A 22,824-nucleotide genomic window follows, 5' to 3' on the forward strand; every position below is an offset into this window, starting at 1 on the left:
AAATAGTTTTGATACATCAATTATGTCTCAAATGACATTATAACAGCTGTTTGTTCATGTGAGTGTTGATCTGAATGTCAGCGGGGGTACAGTGATATTTCAGAGTCGACGGAGACAACGACGTGTTTCTGGTAAAACACGACGTCGCACTCTTGAGATGACAGAGTGTGGTCACAAACCTGTGTGTGTGTGTTACGCGTATTTGTCAGATGTGTCTGTGTGTGTGTGTGTACATATGTGATTGTGTGTGTCTTTTCTGTGGGGATGGGGGTTTCATTTTGACTCTGGGCAACTTTTGACGGCAGCGAATCGGGTTTTTTGAGACTACGAAAATGGAGCCAAATCACATAGCAACTTATCTTATTCAACTTAAGGTATTCATTTGAAATGCCTTTATGATCAGGAAACATTTCTGGTAACTATGAACCGCAAAACTCGTCTTCTCATCTGATTTGGGTTTTGTGCAGGCTTTATCATCTCTCTCTCTCTCTCTAGCTCTCTTTTTCTCTCTCCTTTTCCTCCCTCCTTCTCAATAAGAGATAGATAGAAAGAGAGAGAGAACGACACAACGCCCCCTCTCGCCCTGTTGATGTGAAACTCCTCACCGAACAATGCTCAGTCATGCCTGACTCTCGGTTTTACTGCGACAGCCTACTCACATTCACTATACTTCATTAAACCCTGTTATCTCGAACCCCATCTTCATCTTGAACGTTTCATCGTCTTCGTAAGCATCACCACCTCCATTATCACTATACCATCATCATCACCAAACTCTATATCATCTTCAGCAAAAGTGTGACTTTCAATATCAAAAATACCGTTGTTTGTCACACTCCTTAAAATCTCTGCATGAAATAGTGACTCTCCTTTAAATGTGTTGCCATTACAACAATCATTTTCATACCCAATCATTAATAATGGCCTACAGAAATATGTCATCTACTCATTGAGGTGGGAAACTACAATTGTTACCTTAAAATTAAAATTCTCTCATCATGTGCGTTACAAAATGTCTGACTTCTCATGTGGAACAAAAAAGAAGATATTTTGAAAGAAGTCTATGTTCTTTGTTCATACAACAAAGACAGTGAGGTTCAACGTGGGTTTGGACCCCAATAACTTTTATTGTACAAACATGAGCAGCTGAAAGGTGCTTCAAAATATCTTTGTGTTCAACAGAAGAAAGAAAGTCATACAGATTTGGAACCACGTGAATGTGAGTAAATGACAACAGAATTTTCATTATTTCTACCCAATCGAACTCTTAAAACTAGTTCTGTTGGTGTGATTCAGAATATTTTTGATCATTTATATCAATAATTAATTTAGATGTTACTTTATTTGTTTTTAGTTCTCTAAAAACAACGTCTTTTAGCAGGCTTCATCCAAAATCAACTGGTGCAGCTGTTAAAATGGAAACATTTCTGCTATTCCAATAATCTGTATCAATTTTATTATGCTTTATTATCTACACTGACCCAATGTCGTACCTTCATAGACCCGGTTGAAACCCTTCGATGAGGAATAGGAGACCATCATAAATTACAACATGGAACAAATATATCAATGTCCTACAACCAATATGACACAATTTTGTAGAATACTTTTTTTCCCCAAACAGCATTTCATAGCGGTAAATAACAAACAAACACAAGATGGATAAGAAAGAGAGAATGTAGGGGCAAGGACAGGCGCTTTGTCAAACTGAGAGCTGCCACTGAGGTCTGAGTCGGAGCAATACAGTTTTTTTTCTTTCTCTCTCTCTCTCTCTATGGTGTATGATGTTTTTTTCTCACTCGTTTCCAGGATCACAATGACAAAGGCTTCAAAAGATCAGAGGAACCAAGAGAAGACTGCCGTACCGAAAAGTTAACCATCACCAACGCCTCCGCAGAGTATCTCTATGTCTTTCTCTCTGTGACTGTCTTACCATAGCCATGCATCCCTCCCTCATTCACTCGTGAATACAGACGTTCATGTAGCTGGTAGAGTTCAACTGTCCTGCGGGCCTTGACTTCAGAGAGGTAAGTGACATCTTACTCTATTTATGAACAAGCCAACAAAAAACAGACAGCGAAGTGAGTTAGTGAGCGCTAAAACAGGCATGTCAGTAGTGTTTTACAAGGATGTGCACATCTATTTCAGATGTTTGAGAAACAGGCATGGTTGCACTGACACTCATTTTGTTTGTTTTGTAATCTTGAATGTAAAGCGATACACGCAGGTTTCATTTGTGCTTGAATGTCATAAGATTGTGTATTGCACCAGACTCGAAGACTTGAGCAAAAATAGTTTCAGCTGAGCAACATGGATCTGCGTGTTTGAGGCCTAGCATATCCACTATACTCCTATACTGGAATATAGTGGATCCGCTAGAATCTCAGCTTGGATCAAATGAGGTATCTTTTTGACCGTAATGTACCTCTTTTTGCATTTAATTAAGGTATACCTTCTTTAGTTTAAGAGATGCATAATATGATAATACTTTTAATAACAGCATTTTTAACGCTCCATGAACATATTACAGTGGCTTCTGCAACAGTCTGTGTATTGCGAATCACAAAATAGTTGATTTTGCTGATAATCTGTGAATTTACGCATCCCTGTGAGTCATTCTCACGAGAAATGGAATCGGATTGCGTACAATCCTGTGAGAAAAAATTGTTTTGGTTCTGTGCTCTTTAACTAAAAAACACTGTATAATAAAATGATGCTTTCTATTTGTGTAGGTCATATTCAGTAAATTATTTATTGAATGTGTGACTTAAAAAATTATTTTGTAGCTTTAAGGTTAATTCCTGTTTTAGCTCACCTTTAATGTGCAATTAAAGAGTCACGTTGACAATTATGGGACTGATATTCCTGAACAACTGAGTGTGTGTGCAAGGCTCTTCCTTTTAACCCCGGTCATTAATGACCTAGTTATTGATGGCGGACAATGCAAATTATTAATAACTCACTTATTAATATAATTCAGTGTGCGATTCTTTTGTCATTTGCATACTGTTTCATATTTACAAAGCGGGGTCTAATAAGCAAAGTTGAGAATTTTTGCTATATTGAAAAGTACAATGTCATGCAGGAAAAAGCATTTCAAAATTGTTATTTATGAAATTAAACTCACCTGTAATTAAACTCACCTGTAATATGACGGATAATGTCCTGCAACCGCCTCCATGACTCTGCTGCTATCGACTACTAATCCCAGCGATGCTGATTCCTGAATATATATAATTAATATTAAACTTTACGCTGGAAAAAATATATATACAAAAAAAAAATTATTAGGCTTAACAAGAATCCTACTACTAATAGAATAGCTTCTGGTTTGTGCCTTTAAACTCTTTGGATCATTTAAATGATGTCTAAGCAAGAGTTCTGTCTGATGTTGACATCCAGCAATGGCATATTTCCTGTATACTGATCACTGCGGTCAAATTTAGCTTTAACATCCATAAGTAATGCTGCTTAAACAGTACAATGTTACGTCTTTGTTATTAAGCTATTAAATGGGTGCTGGACTTTTTGTAAGGTGCGAAGTGGATTTTAAGACTCAGATCATTATTTCGTATTAGGTCAAACTGAATATGATAATGGTCACAAACCCTTTTTAAAATAAAAAAAATACAAAATGTAAAATTGGATTTATGTAATCTGATTGATGTGTTAAGTAAAACATAAATTGCATGTTCAGATAGTGTCAAATGTCGCGTATCAGACACAAATATATTTATATATATATATTTATTTATATAATATATATTTATATATATATATTTATTTATATAATATATATATATATATATATATTTAAAATGAGTCTATAGATATTTGTTCCGAGTTAATCTATATTAATTATAATTAGCTTTATATAAAACAACAGTAGTCTATGGTAGGTCTTCATTAAGATGTAGGTTTGAATTTTCTACTTAAACAAGGCTCTGGGAGTCCTTAGAAACATCACTTAGCAGTTCTTGCGTGTCATTTATTTGACTATGGATATGTTGTACTATTTGACGGTGGAAGGCAAGATATTCAATCTAGGTTGCACCTGTTTAATATAAAAAAAAAATCTATAAACAACAAAAAGTCAATAGCTTTTTTTGTTTAATTTCTTTTACATATTATAGGCAAATACAGGTTCAAGCAGTTATGAAGACAGATTGCTTTAGAAGCCTGTCACTACATGCATTTATTTTTATCCTTTTGCGCTAATCATTTTTAAATTAAACGCAGTAAGGCACTCAAATAGAGAAATTATTAAATTTACTATTTTTGTCTACTGCACAGATATAAACAGATATACAGACAAACACAAGAATTTAAATCAGAGTAGTGATAAATCTAATCAATAGTGAGAGAGTCATATAGATTTTGTCCTCTTTATGGTCATTTTATATATCATTCTCTCTATAGAAAACCTTTCGAGCAGAACCAAAATATATTCATGTTATCACAAAAGCGTACATTCAAACTGTCGCTTATTTTAATTTATTTTAACTTTTGTGGAACATTTAATGCTAGATTTATCCAATATACGTTTTCATTTACTGTTTTTTTCAGGGAAAACACTCGCGCATTTGAGACAAGGATTGCCTTAGAGACATAATTTAAGTAAGGGTTGATTTATGTATCATGCATAACATGCGTATCATGCACTGACTACCCATGGAATTTTAATATTGCCAAAAAACATAATTTTCATGCAAATCTGAACATATGATAAATCTAAATTCAAATCTAGATTCTAAAATCTCTTTCAGCGAACTTCGGGCCATTGGGTTCATTAACCAATATGCAAATACAGTTGTGCTAATAATTTGATTGATTAATTTCAAGTTTATAATTACATTTCAGCTATTATAAAATGCCACCATCAAACTAAAAAAGTAAAAAATACTTTATAATAGTATAATACTATCATAAAAAAGGTCACCGGCTCAGAGCTGGGAAGACATGGACAGAAATAAGTATCAGAATCTGAATTGTACGTTTATATTTATTTATATTTAGTCATTTAGCAGATGCTTTTATCCAGTGCTATAATGAAAAACCTCACAACACAAGCAATTCGTCATACAAGAGGCTACAGCTGAAGTAAATGTCCTCAATAGTACAAGATCACGTACTTTTCATGCAGTCGTGTATTTACAGCTATTCTCATGGCCACATGTGGTCTACTGTAATTAGTTAGAATTGACACCTGATTATCAGTGTTGCTGTTGATGTTTAAATACATCACTTATTACTCCTGAAATGCATCATCGGCACATCTGACTTTGAATCAGACAGGAGTAGACAAATGATAGAGAAGAGTCTAAATTCATTAGAAACTGTAGGTATGGGGGGTACGTAATTTGCACTTAAAAAAAGCATTTATTTATTTGCGTAACCTAAACTGTGGGAAAAAGTTTAGGTTCTTCTCTCATTCCTTTCTCACTTCTTTCATTTGTTCGTCACATTCATCTGTGATCTCTTTGCATGCACTTATAAAGGCTGTCTCATAGATAAGATAAACGGTTTGATAGAATGATAGAGAAGGAGAGGAAAAAAAGTCCAAACCGCTCTGCTGCTTTCCCCCTCCTCTGTTCACTCTTTCACACATCTGACAGAAAACTAGAAAACAACCTCCACACTCCTTTTTCCATCAATTATATCCTATGTTGTTTTAGCTTAAAAAGCTCGCCCCTTTCTCCAGTATTATCTGATGATATATAGATTTAGGGCATATGATACTGATTTAAGAATGAACAAATCTGGCATTTTAAGCATGCAAATAAGTCCCAAATTCTCACACTCTCTGTTCTTGGATATTAAAAACTTCTACAAAGCAGATTCAAAAGGCCCAAAATTAAAAGTAGGGCAGCGAGAGTGAAAAAATCTACATTTCTCTGGTCCAGGAATCTGTCTGCTCAATGTGTATTGTCTTACACCTTTATTCTTTCACCCACATTATGCTAATGGTGAGGTTTGTGTAGGTGACTTGTGCAGGTACATTCATACTGTACTCACCACTGAATTAACATCACCCTCATCAGCCAAAACTGCCAAACCTACAACCTGTGCGTGGGCCGTCCAGATTCACAGTCTCTCAAAGTTTAATGGCTCTGACTGAGTTCAAGGCACACGGCGACAGAGTGGGAGGACCTGTAGTACTGGCCTGTCATTCAAAATAAAAAAGCAGTGGTTACATCAAACTGCTATTATCCAGCAAAGAACAGTTAAAATGGTGTGAACAAGATAGCATGAGAGAGAGAGAAAAGAGAGGGAAACACTATGTGTGGGTGGAAAAAGGGGTGCAGAGACAATGTATGCGGTATGGAAACAATTTTATATTGTGGGTATATGAGGGATACACTTGCAGAAACAAAGCGAGAGAGCGGAGGCGGGGTGTACGGAGGTTTCCCTTGTCCACTTCCTGTTCTATCGTTGTTTCATGGTCAACTTCCCGTCACGTGATTTTGAACAACCACAGATTCTCACTGGCGTAAACACATTCTTTTCGCCCACACAAACACATGCACAGAAACACACACAAACACTTATGCATGCACAAAATCTTAATAAAGCAATAAAGTTAAACACTTAACACACCGCACAACAAAAACAAATACACAAGAGAGTTCAAAGATAGCAAAAAAAAAATACACAAACATGTTCTTACTCTGACCGACACACACACACACACTTGACAGGAAGCGTTGCCTCTCACTCATATCATATACACTTACACGCACACCCACGCCTTACCTGCCAGTTAAACAACTCTTACGTTCTTTACACTGAAGTCACTAACCACAACAGATGCGAATCTCAAGATAACATTCTGAGCCGCAAGCACAATAAGCCCAAAAGGTCTCATAACCTGCCAACATCAGTGAAGACAACACACTTTCATCCTGCAGCTTTTGTTAATTGTTAAAAAAAGTGTAGTAAAGTTTTGATGGATTCTGCCGTTTGCTCTACTGTCTGTCTGTTCGTTCACCATCAATGAGACCCTCATTGGACCAGGAGGGAGACCGTGAGTATACCACAGATTGCTTTAGTCTGTGATGAAGGAGAAAAGATAAAAATAGACTGAGAAGGAAAGGAGGTTAAGGAGGAGAGCAAGACAGAAGAGGGAGAGAGATATAGAAAGAGAGAGATAGAGGGAGATCCGTGACTGCTTCCTCAGGATGTGGCTTTCGGTTCAGGGTTTTAAGGGAGGGGGTGACGACTCTATGACAACCGAAGACTTACCTTTTGATCGGTGGCACCTGTGAAAGAAATGTGTGAGAAAGTGTTTTCACATTTAAGCATGATGTGTTTGCGCACGAGCCAGAAAGAGCCAGAGAGAGCGGCTGCTTTCACACGTGGCTCTGTTTTAATTTCGATTGCTGGGTCGCACGCTCTACAAAACTCACGGGTCGACATGAACAGATAGCACGCGAACAAAAGCAACAGGTTATGGATAAAGAAAGAAGAACATTGGTGAGTAAGCGCTAGACAAAAAAGACTGAGAAAGAAGGACGAGAGAAAGTAACAAGCTGAACATAGAACAAACAAAGTCCGTTTGTAGTCTTTTGATTGTTGCTGTAGATGTTTCTCTGTTTCTGCGAAGCTGTTTTTCTTTGCTGTTAAAAAGCAGCTGTTACAGAGGGAGATGCAAAGAAACCATTAATCAGTTGTTTGTGTGGTTTGGTTCACTAACGTTCAGGAGGTTGAAAGAGTTTCGATGACTTCTTATAGTCTTTGTTTGTCTTTTCAGTTTTCAGATGCTATGAGCGTCCTCTAACTCGAGGGTGCTTCGGCCATTTGCAACACGCCACATGGCTGACCATACATCTCCCGAACCCGAGTCGCTCTCCTTCGCTCCGATGTTTCGACCTCAGGCAGAAGGTCAAAGGTCAAGTCACAATCTTTACCAACAAAGTTCATTAAGTGGCCTCGGCCCGTTTGAAGTGACGTGTGAAGCCACGGATGGCACTGGGAGTGCTCTGAATGGAATAGATCAATCGGGGAACGCAGCTTACTGGGGGAATACGTCCCCCGTGTCCTCTATGGGACTCAACAGGAACAAGGCACAAGCTGGAGTGTATGAGACCGACTGGAGTTCTCACTGCCACCAACAGGAGGTGGCAGACTGTTACGAAACAACTGAGCATCAGCAACAAAAACTGGATTCTTTCTCCGAGGCGTTTTGCAGTCGTAACACTTCACGAATGCTGGGTGGAGGAGAGCAGAGCGGCTTCAACAACTCTACTCCTCCTTCACATTCCCTTTCCTTCCCTCTGGTTCTTAGCCCACCTCCGACGCCCCTGCCTCCTCCATCCTTCTCTCCTCCCAAACGACCTCAACACTTCCTGCCCGGACAGATCTTGAGCCAATCACAGACGCAGACGGATGGGTCGTTGCAGTTCTTCCCCTCTCTTCCTTCGCCCTCCACCGGCAGGTACAATCACCCCATTTGGCTCCAGCTACAAGATGATGGCAACTACAGTTTGGACTTAACGCAACACCTCCAACAAGAGTCAAACTCCTCCCTGGTTTATTCAGAGCATGGAGGCCCTCATCTGAAACAAATAAACCCCCTGCAGAAAGGTATGAGTAATAAAAACGCAACATTTTGTGTGTTGACCTATTTTGAAATATAAGTCATCGTGTGATTTTTAATGAATCGCACTTTTCTTGCTTAGAATGTTCACTGCAAATGTCCCTCAACCATGCACTTGCTCAAGATCATCCTCAGTCCTGCGTGCAGCAGCATCTGGGTCACGAGCCTGGGACATCTGAAGATCACATGACATGGCCTCAGGTCTGCACATTCAGACAGATTGTTACCCTGGTCAAGAATGTTAGATTCATGCATCAATGGCTTTCACATTATTCTCATGTTCTGTAGTTGAAGCTGGTCATGCTAGCATGCAGCATTCACTAAATAATGTACAACCACGTTTTTCATCATGACAGATGGGGCAATCATCACATTCATATGGACCTACTCTGCACCAGTCCGGTCTCCATGTGCAGGGGTCAGGGCCAGGAGAAGGATCACGAATTAGTTTTGGACTGAACTTCAGTCCAGGGTCCTCAGACAAACCTCTGGGGTCCTCCAGCACACAGGCATGAGACCAAAATTTTACTGATTCATTTAGTTTTGGCCTTTAACCATTCAAAAGTTTTAGATAAGATTTTTTAGATTTAAGATTTTTTACATTTTTTTTTTAAAAAGAAGTCTCTTCTGCTAACAGAGGTTGCATTTATTTGATCCAAAATACAGCAAAAACAGTATTATTGTGAAATATTTTTACAATTTAAATTAATTGTTTTCTATTTGATTATAAAATGCAATTTATTCCTGTGATGGCAAAGCTGAATTTTTCTCTTCGGAGTCACATGATCCTTCAGAAATAATTCTAAAATGTTGATTTGCTGCTCAAGAAACATTTATTATTATCATCAATGTTGAAAACAGTCGTGTATGACCTTTTTAGGATTCTTTGACTAATAGAAAGTTTATTTGAAATAGAAAGCTTTTGTTACATTTTAAATGTCTTTACTGCCACTTTTAAGCAATTTAACGCATCCTTGCTGAACAAAATATTAATTTATTCAATTTCTTAAAAAAAAATTCTTACAGATGTCAAACTTTGAACCGTTGTGTATAATGTCACAAATGCTTTCTATTTCATAAAATATTACATAATATTGTGGAATATTTTGTTACTATTGTTTCCTATTTGAATATATATTTTAAAATGCAATTTATTCTTTTGATGGCAAACCATTTTTTTTCCTCTTCAGTGTCATATGATTCTTCAGAAATCATAAAATGTTGATTTGCTGCTCACGAAACATTTATTAATAACAAAGTTGAAAACAGTTGTGTACGACTTTTTATGATCCTTTGATTAATATAAAGTTCAAAAGAACAGCATTTATTTGAAATAGAAAGCTTTTGTATTATAAATCACTTTTGATCAGTTTAATGCAACCATGCTGAACTAATTTATTCAATTACAAAAAAAAAATTCTGACCCCAAACTTTTGAACTGTAGTGTATAATGTCACAAATGCTTTCTATTTCATATATTATATATAATATTAAAAAACATAAAATATTATATTTAATATTTCACAATATTACAGATTTTACTGTATTTTTGATCAAATCCAAGTTGGTAGGTGAGCATAAGAGACTTCTTTTTTAAAAAAGATTAGAAAAACTTTGACCCCAAACTTTTAAACAGTAGTATTTATATACTATAAAAGCATTAAAAAAAAACTTCACATATTGTTTGAATGTACAGTAACAAGTGTTAAAAACCACAAGCCTTAATGCCTGTTAATATTATTTATTAATCATTAATTAATAAATATTTTATGTAGCATCACTCACATTTTCCTTTTGCCACATGTAGAATGTTCCAGGTTCCGTGTATACTGGAGTGCCTTTCAATAGTGTGATCCAGCTGAGTAGAGAGCTCATGGAGAACTGGGAAGGAACCGTACCTCACTATACACCACCTCCAATGCTGAACCCGACACGTAGTGGAACGGGGCTCTTCTGCAACCTGTTGTCTTCCTTTGCTGTGGAAAACAGAGCAATGTGGACAGGCGAGAGGAAAAATGATGACTCACAAAGGTGAGCATTCCGATGTTTGTTTGTTTCTTCTCAGTCGCTCGGTGTCGTATATGAGATATGCCGCTGAGAATGATTTTCCCCTGAAACATAAAAAACAAAGTAGTGTTTTTTCATCTCTTGATTTGGTATCAAATCGCCGTCATTTTAAGAAACAGAGACAGATGACATCAATAAACTTTCTATCACATTTACACCCAAGGTGCATAAATATAGGCCCAGAGTTCCAAGCTGAGCTGCCAGATCTGATAACAGATAGAAGAGAGCATGGGGTGTGTCCAGAAGAAGCGGTCAAGGAGGAGCTGTTATGGAAACCTTGGGCGGAGCTAGAAGAAAATGACACCCTTTTACAGCATGGTAATAAAAATATTTACATTACCATCAAACCAGTAATTTCTTTATAAATTATTCATGAGTGTGATTTCAAACCTCAGTTGAGAATCTTCTTGACCTGAGCGCCTCCAGTGTTCTACCAGGAGGTGGCGCCAATTTGGAGCTTGCTCTTCACAGCCTGTCTCGTTGTAATGGAAACATTCTAGTAAGTGCAATATTCATGTTTATAGATTTATGACATTACAAGACTGTATTCACAATTACCTCTCCAAAATGTTCATGGTAATAATGTTGTCTTCCACAAATTAATTTGACGTAATATTTATTAAACTTCCTTCTTTTCCCTGTTATCCCTCTCCACCAATCCTATGCAACAGGCAGCGCTGGAGATGCTGTTGTTTAAAGACTCCCCTCCATCAGAAAACTATCACTATTCTGGTAAATACTCATTTCTTGATTCCCAAAAACATTTAGTCAACAAATTATAAAATAACTAGGGCTGTCAAACGATTAATCACAATTAATCGCATACAAAAGAAAAGTTTGAGTTTGCCTAATATATGTGGGTGTACTGTGTGTAATTATTATGTATATATAAATACAAACACATTCATGTATATATTTGAGAAATATTTACAAATATATGTATTTATTTATATTTTTATATAATTTATATTATATATAAATAAAATTTTTGTACATAAATAACATATTTCTCTTAAATATATACATTAATATGTGTGTATGTATATATACATATTATTTACATATATTACTCACACATATATTATGCAAACTCAAACTTTTATTTTGTATGCGATTAATCGCGATTAATCATTTGACAGCCCTAAAAATAACACTAATCCGATTTCACTTTACATTTAGGCACGGATATCTGGACTTTGAGTGAACAAAGACTGTTCCATAAAGCATTTACAATTTATGGAAAAGATTTCTCCTTTATACATAAAATGGTAATATATCAAACATTTGTTAATCTAAGCCACCAAATATTTCAAATCACAGCATTTGCAATTCAACATGTTCACACTTTCAGGTGAGAACAAAGCAGGTGTCACACTGTATTGAATTCTACTACAACTCCAAGAGGCTTTCAGAGAAACAAAGGAAACAGTGTGAGAGAGAAAGAGAAAGTTTGGAGGAAGAGAGACTTGCAGCCGTCATCAATCAGGTAAGACTGACTTTAAAACTTTGGAACATTTAAGAATCCTTTGTTTCGAATCAGTGGAGAGTTTTTTTAATTCAAAAAGGAGAATTATAAAATTGCTTTTAAACTGACATATTTGCCATACTCTGTCTACACACTAAACAAGCAGTAGCTACACATTAAATAACACAAATTTTACAGAACCTTTATATTTTAAAGTATTTCATTATTTGTCATTACATTTAATAGATTACACTAACTTAAAATATTTGCAATAGACTTAAAAAGGTGTCAAAGTGTTTAGACTGGGTTTCATTGCATTCACACTGCCTTTACCAGCAGGTGCTGTCAGCCTGTTCTTTCGAGCGTTTCAGAATAGTGAATCTCGAAGACCGTATGCATGGAACGTTCTTTAGAACTTATGCAATAATTTAAACCAGCTGAAAAACTTGCGGTGAAATGTCACTTGTTTGTGTGTGTGTCAGTATCTTCGATGTCATGAGGTAGCTTTAACACCATCAATAGTGTAATATTTAGTTTATTATCTGAATAAGGTCACTCTAATAGTCAGGCCTAGCATTAATTTAGTTATTTAAACGCAAGACAACATACAAAAGACACGTCACTCAGTGTTCACCCTCAGCAAAATTCAATTTGACTATCAGTTTTACACTTTCGTGAAAAATAAGCATCAACACTGTAAATTAAATAATTATTTTGCACTTAAATTCATTGAATAAAATGTGAGTTTTCACAAGTGTGTCGAAATCAGTGAGTGACAGCTTCAGTGATTATAAAGGGAGGGAGGGAGCAGTGCCTGCTTTCTATGCAATTCATTTGCAAGACAAGTTATTGTTTTTCATGAGTGTGTGTGATTACTTCATACTTCACCTTGACAAAATTTATTTTTAAAACTAGTGATTTTATCATGTTTTATATTTATTAAAAAACGAAACGTGTGAAAAAATCTTTTTACATGAAATGACTAATATGAGACAATAAATGCTCCCCTTCTGCCATCTGCTGATAATTAATGTCTAGTAATTATTTTATATTAATTAAATAAACGTGTTTTCTATCAAATGATGGATTTCCTACATCTTGAAACTTTAAGTTGTACAAATGGGGACAATCTCAGAAGGATTAAAAATAACATTTAACGTTCTGGACAAATGTTGGAGTGCACGTGTCCAATTTTCAACGTTTCCATTAGCTTCCTTCAAGTCTTCATTGCAACCAATACAACTGGTTAACTGGTAAATAACTATAGTAAAATATAAATACAACATTAAAAAGTAAACCATTGATGGTTTTGTGTCGATTTACAGCGAGTGCAGAATGACAGCTAACAGTTCACCGGAAATGCCCAAGCTAGTTTATCGAAAACCAGCTAGGAAGTAACCGTGCATATGGTCAAAGCACAGTTTCTTCCATTTCAACTTTAACTATAGTACATTTTTTATGTACAAAACATATGAAAACTATCCAAGGTCACTGCTTAGTAACAGTACACAAATCTGTACAAAACTTTAACGTTTTATAATAAACGCTTGAAACTAAATATTTAGCGTGGTTTGGTCAGGTGCTTTGGTAGATTTGCGTTTGAGAAAATTTTCCCACAGTGAATAACTTACATTTTACTGTTATATCCTCATCTGCAAATGAGAGAAAAATTCACAAATTATTCCTTTTTGAAATGCGTAAAAGCTTGCAATGACAGCACGCGAGTCTTCTGACTTTGCTTCACGAGTGCGCATGCGCCTCAAACGGTATTCAGTGGGATATAACTTAACGCCATTTAACTTATTACAAAATACAAATACACATTTGTAAACCCAGTTTAACAGTCCTAACGAAAATTAACCATTGTTTTATAGTATAACCATGTTTTTGTAATTTGTAGTTGCTGGTAACAAAGGTAAACTAATTTGTAGCAAAACCATGGTTAATTTTCAATAGCCAGTAGATAGCTTGATTTGCTAATTCTTTGAAGGATAACACCAGACACCTTGTAGAATACTGTTTTTGTAGTAAATATTTGAAAATCTAACTATTCCACAGGTTCTTCCATCCCCCAAGATGCTAGCGAACCAAGCCAGTATTGAGAGACTGATTCACACCCCACCACTTCCCACAAGCTTTCCTTGTAAACAGTGTGGAAAGTAAGTAGGAACGAATTTTTCCTATGCTGTTCCAGTAGCCTACTTAATATGCATTTGAAACCAAGACCTTGGCTTTCAGTGAACTCACTGGACATTGTCATGTCCAGCCTTCCCCTTGACCTTGCAAATTGTCTTTTCAGGATGTTCTACAAAATAAAAAGTAGAAATGCTCACATGAAGATCCATCGACAGCAGCAAGAGGACTGGAGAGAAAAACTACAGATACACCCAAACCACAACGTGACCAGAGCACTGGCTCATCCAAACCAGACCCACCATCAGAATCACATCCTGACCCAAAGTCTGATTCAGAATTTGGTCCAGACACAGAACCAGTTGGCTTTTCTTCAGAGCACAAAGACTCAGAGTACATGCCCAACCAGTAGTACCAGTTGCATGGCTTCCACCCAGAATCCACAGATTGTGTCAAAAGCGCCCCCCTTATCCCTCCACACTGGACATCAGCAGACATGGGGCTCCCTGCACAGTGTAGAAACAGGCAGCCTGTTTTATAACAGAGGCTCTGTGGTAAATGGGCTTCATTTGAGCATACCGGACAGTGCAAGTAAACAATGGACCGATACCCAATAATTTTCACTTATTACCAAACTGACAGTTTTGTACAGTTTTAACTTTCAATGCTATAAGAATTAAAAATTACTGCTTTTAAACAAGGTAGACTCATCTTCACACATGAATTAACCTAAAGTCATGTAAAAGGACACCAAGAGGCTTTAGTAAACTAGTTTATTTCAAAAGGCAAAGAGCATGATACAAGTTAAATCACTCCAAAATCTAAAAGTTGCCATTAGGTCCTGAAAAAGAAAAGGTACATGCACTTATTATACACATAGTATATGTACATACACATACACACACATATTACACTATATAAAGTTCACCTAATGACCAAGCACGTTTATCTGCTGGTGAGCTCCATTGGCCGACATGCACATAGTCAGCTGGTTTCTTTGCAACAACTGCCTGATAAGAGGGCTTCATAACGGTTTGTTTCTGAAGCTGCATGGGCATTTGGGGAGGAACTGGAAATAGAAAACAAAGATTCAGCCTAAAGAAACCAAATTGCTGTCAGGTAGTTAATAAGCTTGATCAACTTACCCTTCACAGGGTCCTTGATTTGTCCAATTCCAGGTGTCCCCATTCTGAGCTTCCGGTCCACAAAAAGGTTTTCAATACCACTTACTGGGTAAATGCACCTCACAGTCATCCTGAGAGGGGAGGGAGGAAAAAACAAAAAAAAAAAAAAGTGGCTGTGTGCCTAGATAGCAGTGAGCTAATAAATACTCACTAGGGTAATACTACCTGTACGCAGCATCTCTTGTTATTACTGGCTTGCTGTCTGTGGAATACAACTCATGAAATATGATCTCATTTTCATAAGTCACATACTGCTGATCAATCTGAATAGAGAGAAAGAGGGAGAGTAGTAAAGTAAAGTAACTTTCATTTGCATGTGTGGTGGGGGTATTGGTAGAGAAAAGACCCCTTTTAGCACCTGAAATCTAGTGCCACAGGTGTTTAGTCCAAAGGAGAACAGGACTCTGGTCTCATCAGTTTCTTGAGGTCTGCAGCTTGGGTCCAATAGCGTGGTTCGGGCAGGGTTTGCAGCAGGTACCGCTTTAGTGATGTCACTCACTACAGTCATCACACCCTCAGAAGAGCACACTACAAAGAGATGGAAACCACTTAAACTGCAAGCCAGACTATTTTGTAAAAGTGACAATCCTTTACCATCCCTAGACAAAGCCAGCTTGTGTTTTCTGCTGCCAATGCCAAAAATGTGCGTGAAGCCAATAAGAACTGCTGCATTACCCAAGAGCTCAGTGGTTTCAAAGAGACAGCTTTTGGCTGAGGACTGCTTAATCTCCAGGGTTTTAGCATTTCTGGTGAGAAGTTCAAATGTGCCAAGGAACTGCTGCAGAGTGATATTCTACAACAGAGGGATGTTAGTTTTTGACTGCAAGGCTGAAATTAAGAGGCAATTTTTAAGAAACTTGACGCTTACACAGGCCCTGCTAGTGGTTGACAAACCTCATAGATGTATCCGATTGTAAATAGAGGGACATCCAGTGTCAAGGAGATGCTGTCATTGGTCATGATGTAGCCACGCTCAGATGCCAGCTGTTGGGTCAGCGGGTATTGACCGATGACAACGTCCCACAAGTAGTCGTACACATGATGATCTTTCATGAAGCGTATGCCATTGTTAGCACACAGGCTGTCAAAGACGAATGGAACTGTTGAGAGGCAAAGTTAAAGGATTAGTACATTTTCAAAACTTTTCCTTTCAGGTGTCAAAGATGCCCTTGTCCTTTCTTCAGTCGAAAAGAAAAGGGCTGTTTAAAAGGTGCCCTAGATGTTTCAGCTCAGAATACCCCATAGATTTTTTTTTTTATTAATTTTTTTAGCTGCCTATTTTGGAGAATCATTAACTACGCACAGATTTTCTCAGCACGGCCCCTTTAAGAGATGTGCTTCCTCTGCCCCACGGGCTCTCGACTATATATACACAGCGCAAAAACAAAGTTCACACAGCTAATATAACCCTCAAATGATCTTTACAAGATGTTCGTCATGCATGCTTCGAATTATGCGAGTACAGTATTTATTTAGATGGTTATGTTTGATTCTGTGTGAGTTTGAGGCTATGCTCTATGGCTAAAGTTAACATTACACACTGGAGAGATTTATAAAGAATGAAGTTGTGTTTATGCATTATACAGACTACACTGGTTTAAAAATGAAAATAGCAACGACTCTTGTCTCCGTGAATACAGTAAGAAACGATGGTGACTTTAACCACATTTAACAGTGTATTACTAACATGCTAATGAAACATTTAGAAAGACAATTTACAAATATCACTAAAAATATGCCATCATGGATCATGTCAGTTATTATTGCGCCATCTGCCATTTTTCGCTGTTGTTCTTGCTTACCTTGTCTGTGCACAGATCCAGACGTTAATACTGCCTTTCCTTGTCTAATGCGTCAAATGGGCTGGCATTATACAAATATTGGGGTCATACATATTAATGATCCCGACTGTTACGTAACAGTCGGTGTTATGTTGAGATCCAATTGTTTTCCGGCAGTCTTTTAAACAATTGAGATTTACATAAGGAGGAAACAATGGGGTTTGAAGCTCAAGGTATGTCTTTTCCATGTGCTAAACTCTTGTTATTTAACTATGCCGAGGTACATTCAAATTCTGATTCTAGGGCACCTTTAATGAAATTCTCAAAAACCTTAATTTCTTTGACTGAAGGACATGGGCATCTTGGATGACATGGGGTGAGTACATTCAGGAAACTTGAAAGTGGACTAATCCTTTAAAACACCTCAATTAGACAATAGCCTGGTTTCACAGACAGGGCTTAGATTACACCAGGGTTAGACCTAGGTCAACTAGGACAGCCAAGTCACTTTATATTTTTTTAAACAAGCATTTTGGCCATTCATTTACACGCCATTGGTGGTCTGAAACTGCAACTTTTGAGAACTGGTTTGATAACGTCTCAGTGTAAAGAAATGCAAATCTGAAAACAATGTCGTCATGCACATGCGCATTACGTTCAGTCAATAGGGTTATCACCTAAATCAGAGATCATATTATAGGGAGATAGGAGGGTTTGCATCTTACCATTGGAGAAAGCGTAACAGCTAACTTAATCACGTGCGGCACCTCTCAGCCCATTGTGTAATGGCAGACAAGGGAATATGATGCCACTGCCTTCTCTTAAAATACTTTTTTAAAACCAAGCTAAAAATCTACATATAGTTCCCAACAAAAGTATCGTTTAGTGTAAAACATGCTGAAGATTAACAGGCTGTCGATTCAATAAATTAGCCATTTCCCCACAGAAACTGTTTAATCAGCATAGTAAAGCCTCATCCATTGACATCCATGAAAAAAGAAAAAGAAAAAAAAAGCCTCTGGTCTCCTTCCCTGTGTAGCATTAGCCATTATGCTTTTTTGGCTAAAGGTTGCAGGCTTGCCTTCCAGTGACTTTGATCTTATGGCCTGCCAGCAGAACACAGCATTTAGTCATTTTCCCGGATTTGTAAGAATGAGGACCATTTAGAATGTCTCATCTGTATGCAGAACTACTAAAAAACTATTTCCATTTTAAACAGTCCTGTAAAAGTACCCTTAGTCTTGGGCTAAGCTTATGCCTCATCTGTGAAACCAGGGGAATGTGCTACACTTGTCAAGAATTAAGGTGTCCGAAACTGCAGAACTGGCCACGCAAAACATTTAATATTTAAATACTGAAAACTTAAGTGGTCCTCACGGATATCTTGGACAAAAGCGGTCACAGAGGAAAAGTGGTAATAGGACTCCATTTGAGAAGTTATGTTCAAAGTCCATTTAATTTCCAAAGAGTACTCGAAAAGTCCCTCTGTAGTGTACTGAAAGAGACAGAAAACAAAGACCAGTTTGACTCCAATTTGATCCAATTGGAGAGAATGGAGAATTAACCTAGAGAATGGAGATCAGTTGACAAGACCAAACTCACCTGCTTCACAACAAATTGGTCCTCAAATGGCACCCTAAGGATGTACGCAAAGGTAATATCACTGCCCTCTTCTTGGACTCTGATGATGGAGAATCCCATCTGCATGGCAGTCAGCACAGAGATCTCCTGCCCATTCAGCTCTATGGCCACCAGTTCCACATCAAAAGGAATATTACCCAGGTAGACTGTGAAGACTCGTTCCTCAGGGTTAGTTTCTGGAAAAGTCAGTACAGTAAAAAGGGAATTTAGTTCACAAAGAGCAGCAATGACAAACACTTAACATCCATTCCAACTCACGGTTAATTGAAAAGGGAAGACGAGGAATTGGTGGAGTGGCTATTTGCCGGACCACATTGTACTTTGTCTCCACACCACGCTGGTCCACAAACGATTGCTGGTAGGTCAGCTGGGCGGTGTACAACTCATTATACACCCCATCAGTCACAAAGCTCTGTAGGCAAGTTAAAATTTCATAACCAGAATGCATAAAAAAAAAAAAGAAAGTAACATACATGGATAGAATTCCATAGACCATACCTTCCTGATCGCACCCTCAGCAGCAATGGGGATGCTACTGTCAATAGCGTCTCCACTGGCAGTCAGAGAGTAGCCTCGGTTCACCGAGGCCTGTTCATCTAGGAGAACACCATCAACTCCAATGCTTATGTACTGGCTCCTAAGCGCAGATTGAAGAGCCAGAGGAGTCATTACTGCAGGGGTCCTCCAGTGAAGTCTATAGCCATCAAAAGAGCCTTTATCTGAAACAACAAAATATGGTCCAAATACAGAACCTGAAGGGGACTCAAACATTGTTCAAATGCAATGCACTAATCCCTTTTCACAATACTAAACAGGTATAGTTATGGTAAAACTCAATTTGGCAAGTTAAACCGATACACGTTTGGTTCTTACCCAGTGAGCAGGCAACAACCAGGTCCACCATGACCACCATCCAGTTCTGTCTAAAAAACACTGTGGCTTCAACCACCTCAATTGCAACACCACTGACCTGAAACAAAGGAAGAAGTTCTGATGTCAGTGTTAACACTTGAGATCAAGTCACATGTACCCATTCTGGGTTAAGTGGAAGTGACATTAACCATTTTGGTTATGTGGCATACCATTTTGACAGAAGCGTAAGGTTGTCCAAAGGTTGTCCGAAAAACAAGTCTGCCTGGTGTGGCCGTTATGAAGTAGCCCAGAGCAGCAGCATCTTCAGTCGACATGACTTCAGACAGCTGTCCTCCTTGTTGTAACATCACCTGCCAGGTCTCCACTGCTGAACTTCGGGCCTTCAAGCAAAACAGTGCAGCCAAAACCATGTGTTCAAAGTGAACCATTAAGAATAAGAGCTAGCCACTTACCACAGAGAAAGCTGCAGAGAAGTCTTTAACACTGCCAGATGTAGAGCAAGGAAGATCAGTTTTCACGGACACCTAGAGGGGAAAACAATTAGACTGAGCCAGAAGACCATTATCATATTAAAGTCGCTCATACCTCCATGTAGTTCTCTTCACAAATAACCTCTCTTGGAGAAAAAGGAAGAACAGAGCAAGTCTCAGAGACATTGAAGAATAATTCACCCCCACTCTGAGCCACAATGATCACACCGAACATGAAGGAGAAGACCTCATCATTCTGAAAATAAAAATTCAAAAGTTTGAGGTCAAAAAGCAGCTTTTCTTATGATCAAGGCTGCATTTAGTTACAGTAATATTGTGATGTTACACTTAACTACGGTTTAATATTTTAATGGATCTTAGCGTTTTTGCCATTACTTGGGTCTTTAGGGTCACATGATTCTAATATGCCAATTTGGTGCTCAAGAACAGATTCATGCTTAAAACGGTTGTGCTGCTTTGTGCAAACTGGAAGGTTTTTCAGGATTCTTTGAATAGAAAGTTAAGTCCATTTATTTGAAACAGAATTAACAAAAGTCTTTACTGTCACTCATTGACACAAACAAGTCTTTAAATCAAATTTAACTAAACTTATTGACTCCAAACATTTGGCCAGGATTTTTGGCCTAGATAACGCTCAAGTGAGCATTATCCTGGAAGTGATCCATCATTATGGACATCTGATCGTGTACCTGATTGTCTGTGTGACAGGAGAAGTATGAGGCTCTCAGAATAACACGACCCAGCAGGGGTTGGACAGAGTAAGTGTAACCACACTGAGCCCCATAGCTCTCTGTAATAGGATACACACCTGTGGCATCTACAAAGACACCAAAAAGGAGGTCATATCGTTTTGCATTTAGAACTGTACATGTACATGCTAAAAAGAGTGGAAACAAACGCACCAATTGCCTCAAAACGAGGCTCACTGCCAGAGGGCGGTATGGCCAATGAGATGGACAGGTAATGGGCCTTGCACTGAACCTCAATGGGAACTATAAAGAAGACAAAGAGACAGTTTGGAGACAACTAGACAGACAAAACTCTTATTGACAGACATTTTTTTTTAATCAGCCCATTACCTTGTGGCAGTGTGGTGGACTGCTGGAATCTTTTGGCATCAAGTAGAGCACATGTTGCTGCACACAGGAAAAGTACTCCTCTAAAGAAAGAGAAATAAGTCCCATTAGATTCACTTCACAAAGAGAACAAGAAAGAAATGGTTTCAAAAACAATTACCCTAAAACAAATCCAAAAGCCATAGTCACTGATTAACTGAAGTGTCTGTAGTGTGGTAAATTAAAACACTTCCAAAACTACATTAGCACTAAATCACAATATCCCAAACTACACGCTAAGACTGACAACATGTGATTGCTGGCTCGATTTTAAATATGCAATGCTGATTGACTGTGTTGATTGGCGACTTCAACAGCAGTCGTGCTTAATAGGACAAACATAAATCATCATAATTAACCAGCTGCTGTCACTGGTTAGCTCCTCCTTCTCCAGAACTTCCTGGTCCGCCCATTATTCGTAGCTCAAAAAATAGGCCAATTTTATTTCAAAATTGTTTTTAATAATAGTAAGACAATGCCAGTTTTAAATGAATATATACAGAACGTTACATATCTTCAAAAATAGTAACTTTGCTACACATTGCTGCTGGAATTACAGAAAATAAAAGACCACCAGATTTCAATGCAATTTTGTATGGAAAAAAATAACACTTACTATGTGCTTCCATATGTTGCAAGTACTGCATTTAAGTTTCAGGAGAGGAAAAATTACCAGAAAACTGTGTAGGCATTTCTGTTGTCATAAACAATCTGAGAAAGAAAAAAAGACAATAGTTTACCTCTATGAGTCTTATATTTGCATGCTGATATTTGTTAGCCTGGATTCCCTAGAATAAAGTAGGAATAAAGTGAGTATATAATGAGTAAAAGTACAGTAAAATTATAAGGTGTGACTTATTCAAGAATATTATGGAAAAGAAATAGTGGGGAAATATGTATACATAAAATCTACAGCTAATTTAAAGAACTTCTTTAAAGGACACCTCGAACTTAGTTTCAACCGTCCAGTATATATATTTTTTTCTTTCAGTCTTTCACTCATTTAAATTTTCTCAACTAATTTAATAAAACTTCCTAAAGAAAAATTATTGAACTAGTGTAATAATGTTCCTATCCACAAGGTGGGAGCAAAGGCACATAAAACATCAGCCAGGATTTGAGTGTCTAGTGTGTGCATCTTGAGACAAAACCATGGCAGTGACATATTTTAAGATATGTCAGTGCAAGTTGCTTTCAGTTAAAACTGCTCATAAATGCATTTTAGTCTGGGACTAGCTTAAACCTTGTCTGTGAAACCGGGAGAAAGAGAAACAAAATAATAACATAAATGAATGAGGTCAAGTCAAGTTTATTTCAGAGATACATGGCCTTTCGGCTCATAGTTCCACAGAATCACAATAGCATAACAGATATGCCTACTCTTTTCTTCACATATTATGTACAATGCCAATCTCCATGCAAACATGTGACACATCAGTACAAACATCACCAACAAGAGCAAGATCACCCAAAAAATT

General features: G+C 37.6%; 2 protein-coding genes across 6 annotated transcripts; one reads left to right on the forward strand and one right to left on the reverse strand.

Moving 5' to 3' along the window:
• The first annotated feature begins 264 nt into the window (after positions 1-264).
• si:dkey-19b23.10 (suppressor of activated egl-4 protein 1) lies at positions 265-15,021 on the forward strand. Of its 5 annotated transcripts, none has more exons than XM_067401746.1 (15): positions 265-954; positions 1,183-1,219; positions 1,625-1,725; positions 1,810-2,027; positions 7,751-8,583; positions 8,679-8,797; positions 8,953-9,105; positions 10,404-10,627; positions 10,827-10,981; positions 11,059-11,162; positions 11,335-11,395; positions 11,843-11,931; positions 12,015-12,149; positions 14,187-14,287; positions 14,428-15,021. In XM_067401746.1, exons 5-15 carry the CDS (start codon positions 7,812-7,814, stop codon positions 14,876-14,878), a joined length of 2,364 nt encoding a protein of 787 aa, XP_067257847.1. In that variant the 5' UTR covers positions 265-954; positions 1,183-1,219; positions 1,625-1,725; positions 1,810-2,027; positions 7,751-7,811; the 3' UTR covers positions 14,879-15,021. The 5 variants fall into 5 exon arrangements, with proteins under 5 accessions (XP_067257847.1, XP_067257849.1, XP_067257851.1 ...); XM_067401748.1 differs by having other exon boundaries at positions 306-374; XM_067401750.1 differs by lacking the exons at positions 265-954; positions 1,183-1,219; positions 1,625-1,725; positions 1,810-2,027 and adding an exon at positions 2,362-2,402.
• Positions 14,962-21,870, reverse strand: zpax4 (zona pellucida protein AX 4). The gene is made up of 19 exons (XM_067401745.1): positions 21,468-21,870; positions 21,311-21,390; positions 21,134-21,223; positions 20,921-21,048; positions 20,326-20,466; positions 20,193-20,264; positions 19,950-20,120; positions 19,741-19,837; positions 19,366-19,586; positions 19,126-19,279; positions 18,829-19,043; positions 18,604-18,721; positions 16,340-16,545; positions 16,121-16,238; positions 15,804-15,973; positions 15,611-15,708; positions 15,407-15,516; positions 15,190-15,330; positions 14,962-15,102 (listed from the first exon to the last, which is right to left on the reverse strand). The coding sequence occupies exons 1-19, from the start codon at positions 21,488-21,490 to the stop codon at positions 15,083-15,085; spliced, it is 2,373 nt and encodes a 790-aa protein (XP_067257846.1). The 5' UTR covers positions 21,491-21,870; the 3' UTR covers positions 14,962-15,082.
• Positions 21,871-22,824: the final 954 nt, after the last annotated feature.

Source organism: Chanodichthys erythropterus, chromosome 11 (genome assembly GCF_024489055.1).
Source record: "Chanodichthys erythropterus isolate Z2021 chromosome 11, ASM2448905v1, whole genome shotgun sequence".
NCBI lineage: Eukaryota > Metazoa > Chordata > Actinopteri > Cypriniformes > Xenocyprididae > Chanodichthys > Chanodichthys erythropterus.

Bases quoted from the DNA above. Each gene is read 5' to 3' on its own strand.
- si:dkey-19b23.10 (XM_067401746.1), top strand. From the start codon at position 7,812: ATGGCTGACCATACATCTCCCGAACCCGAGTCGCTCTCCTTCGCTCCG. The intron at 9,106-10,403 runs GCATGAGACCAA...TGCCACATGTAG, and splicing joins TGGGGTCCTCCAGCACACAG to AATGTTCCAGGTTCCGTGTA. The intron at 10,982-11,058 runs GTAATAAAAATA...TTCAAACCTCAG, and splicing joins TGACACCCTTTTACAGCATG to TTGAGAATCTTCTTGACCTG.
- zpax4 (XM_067401745.1), bottom strand. From the start codon at position 21,490: ATGGCTTTTGGATTTGTTTTAGG. The intron at 20,467-20,920 runs GTACACGATCAG...TTTTATTTTCAG, and splicing joins CCTGTCACACAGACAATCAG to AATGATGAGGTCTTCTCCTT. The intron at 20,121-20,192 runs GTAAGTGGCTAG...TTTTGCTTGAAG, and splicing joins TCTCTGCAGCTTTCTCTGTG to GCCCGAAGTTCAGCAGTGGA.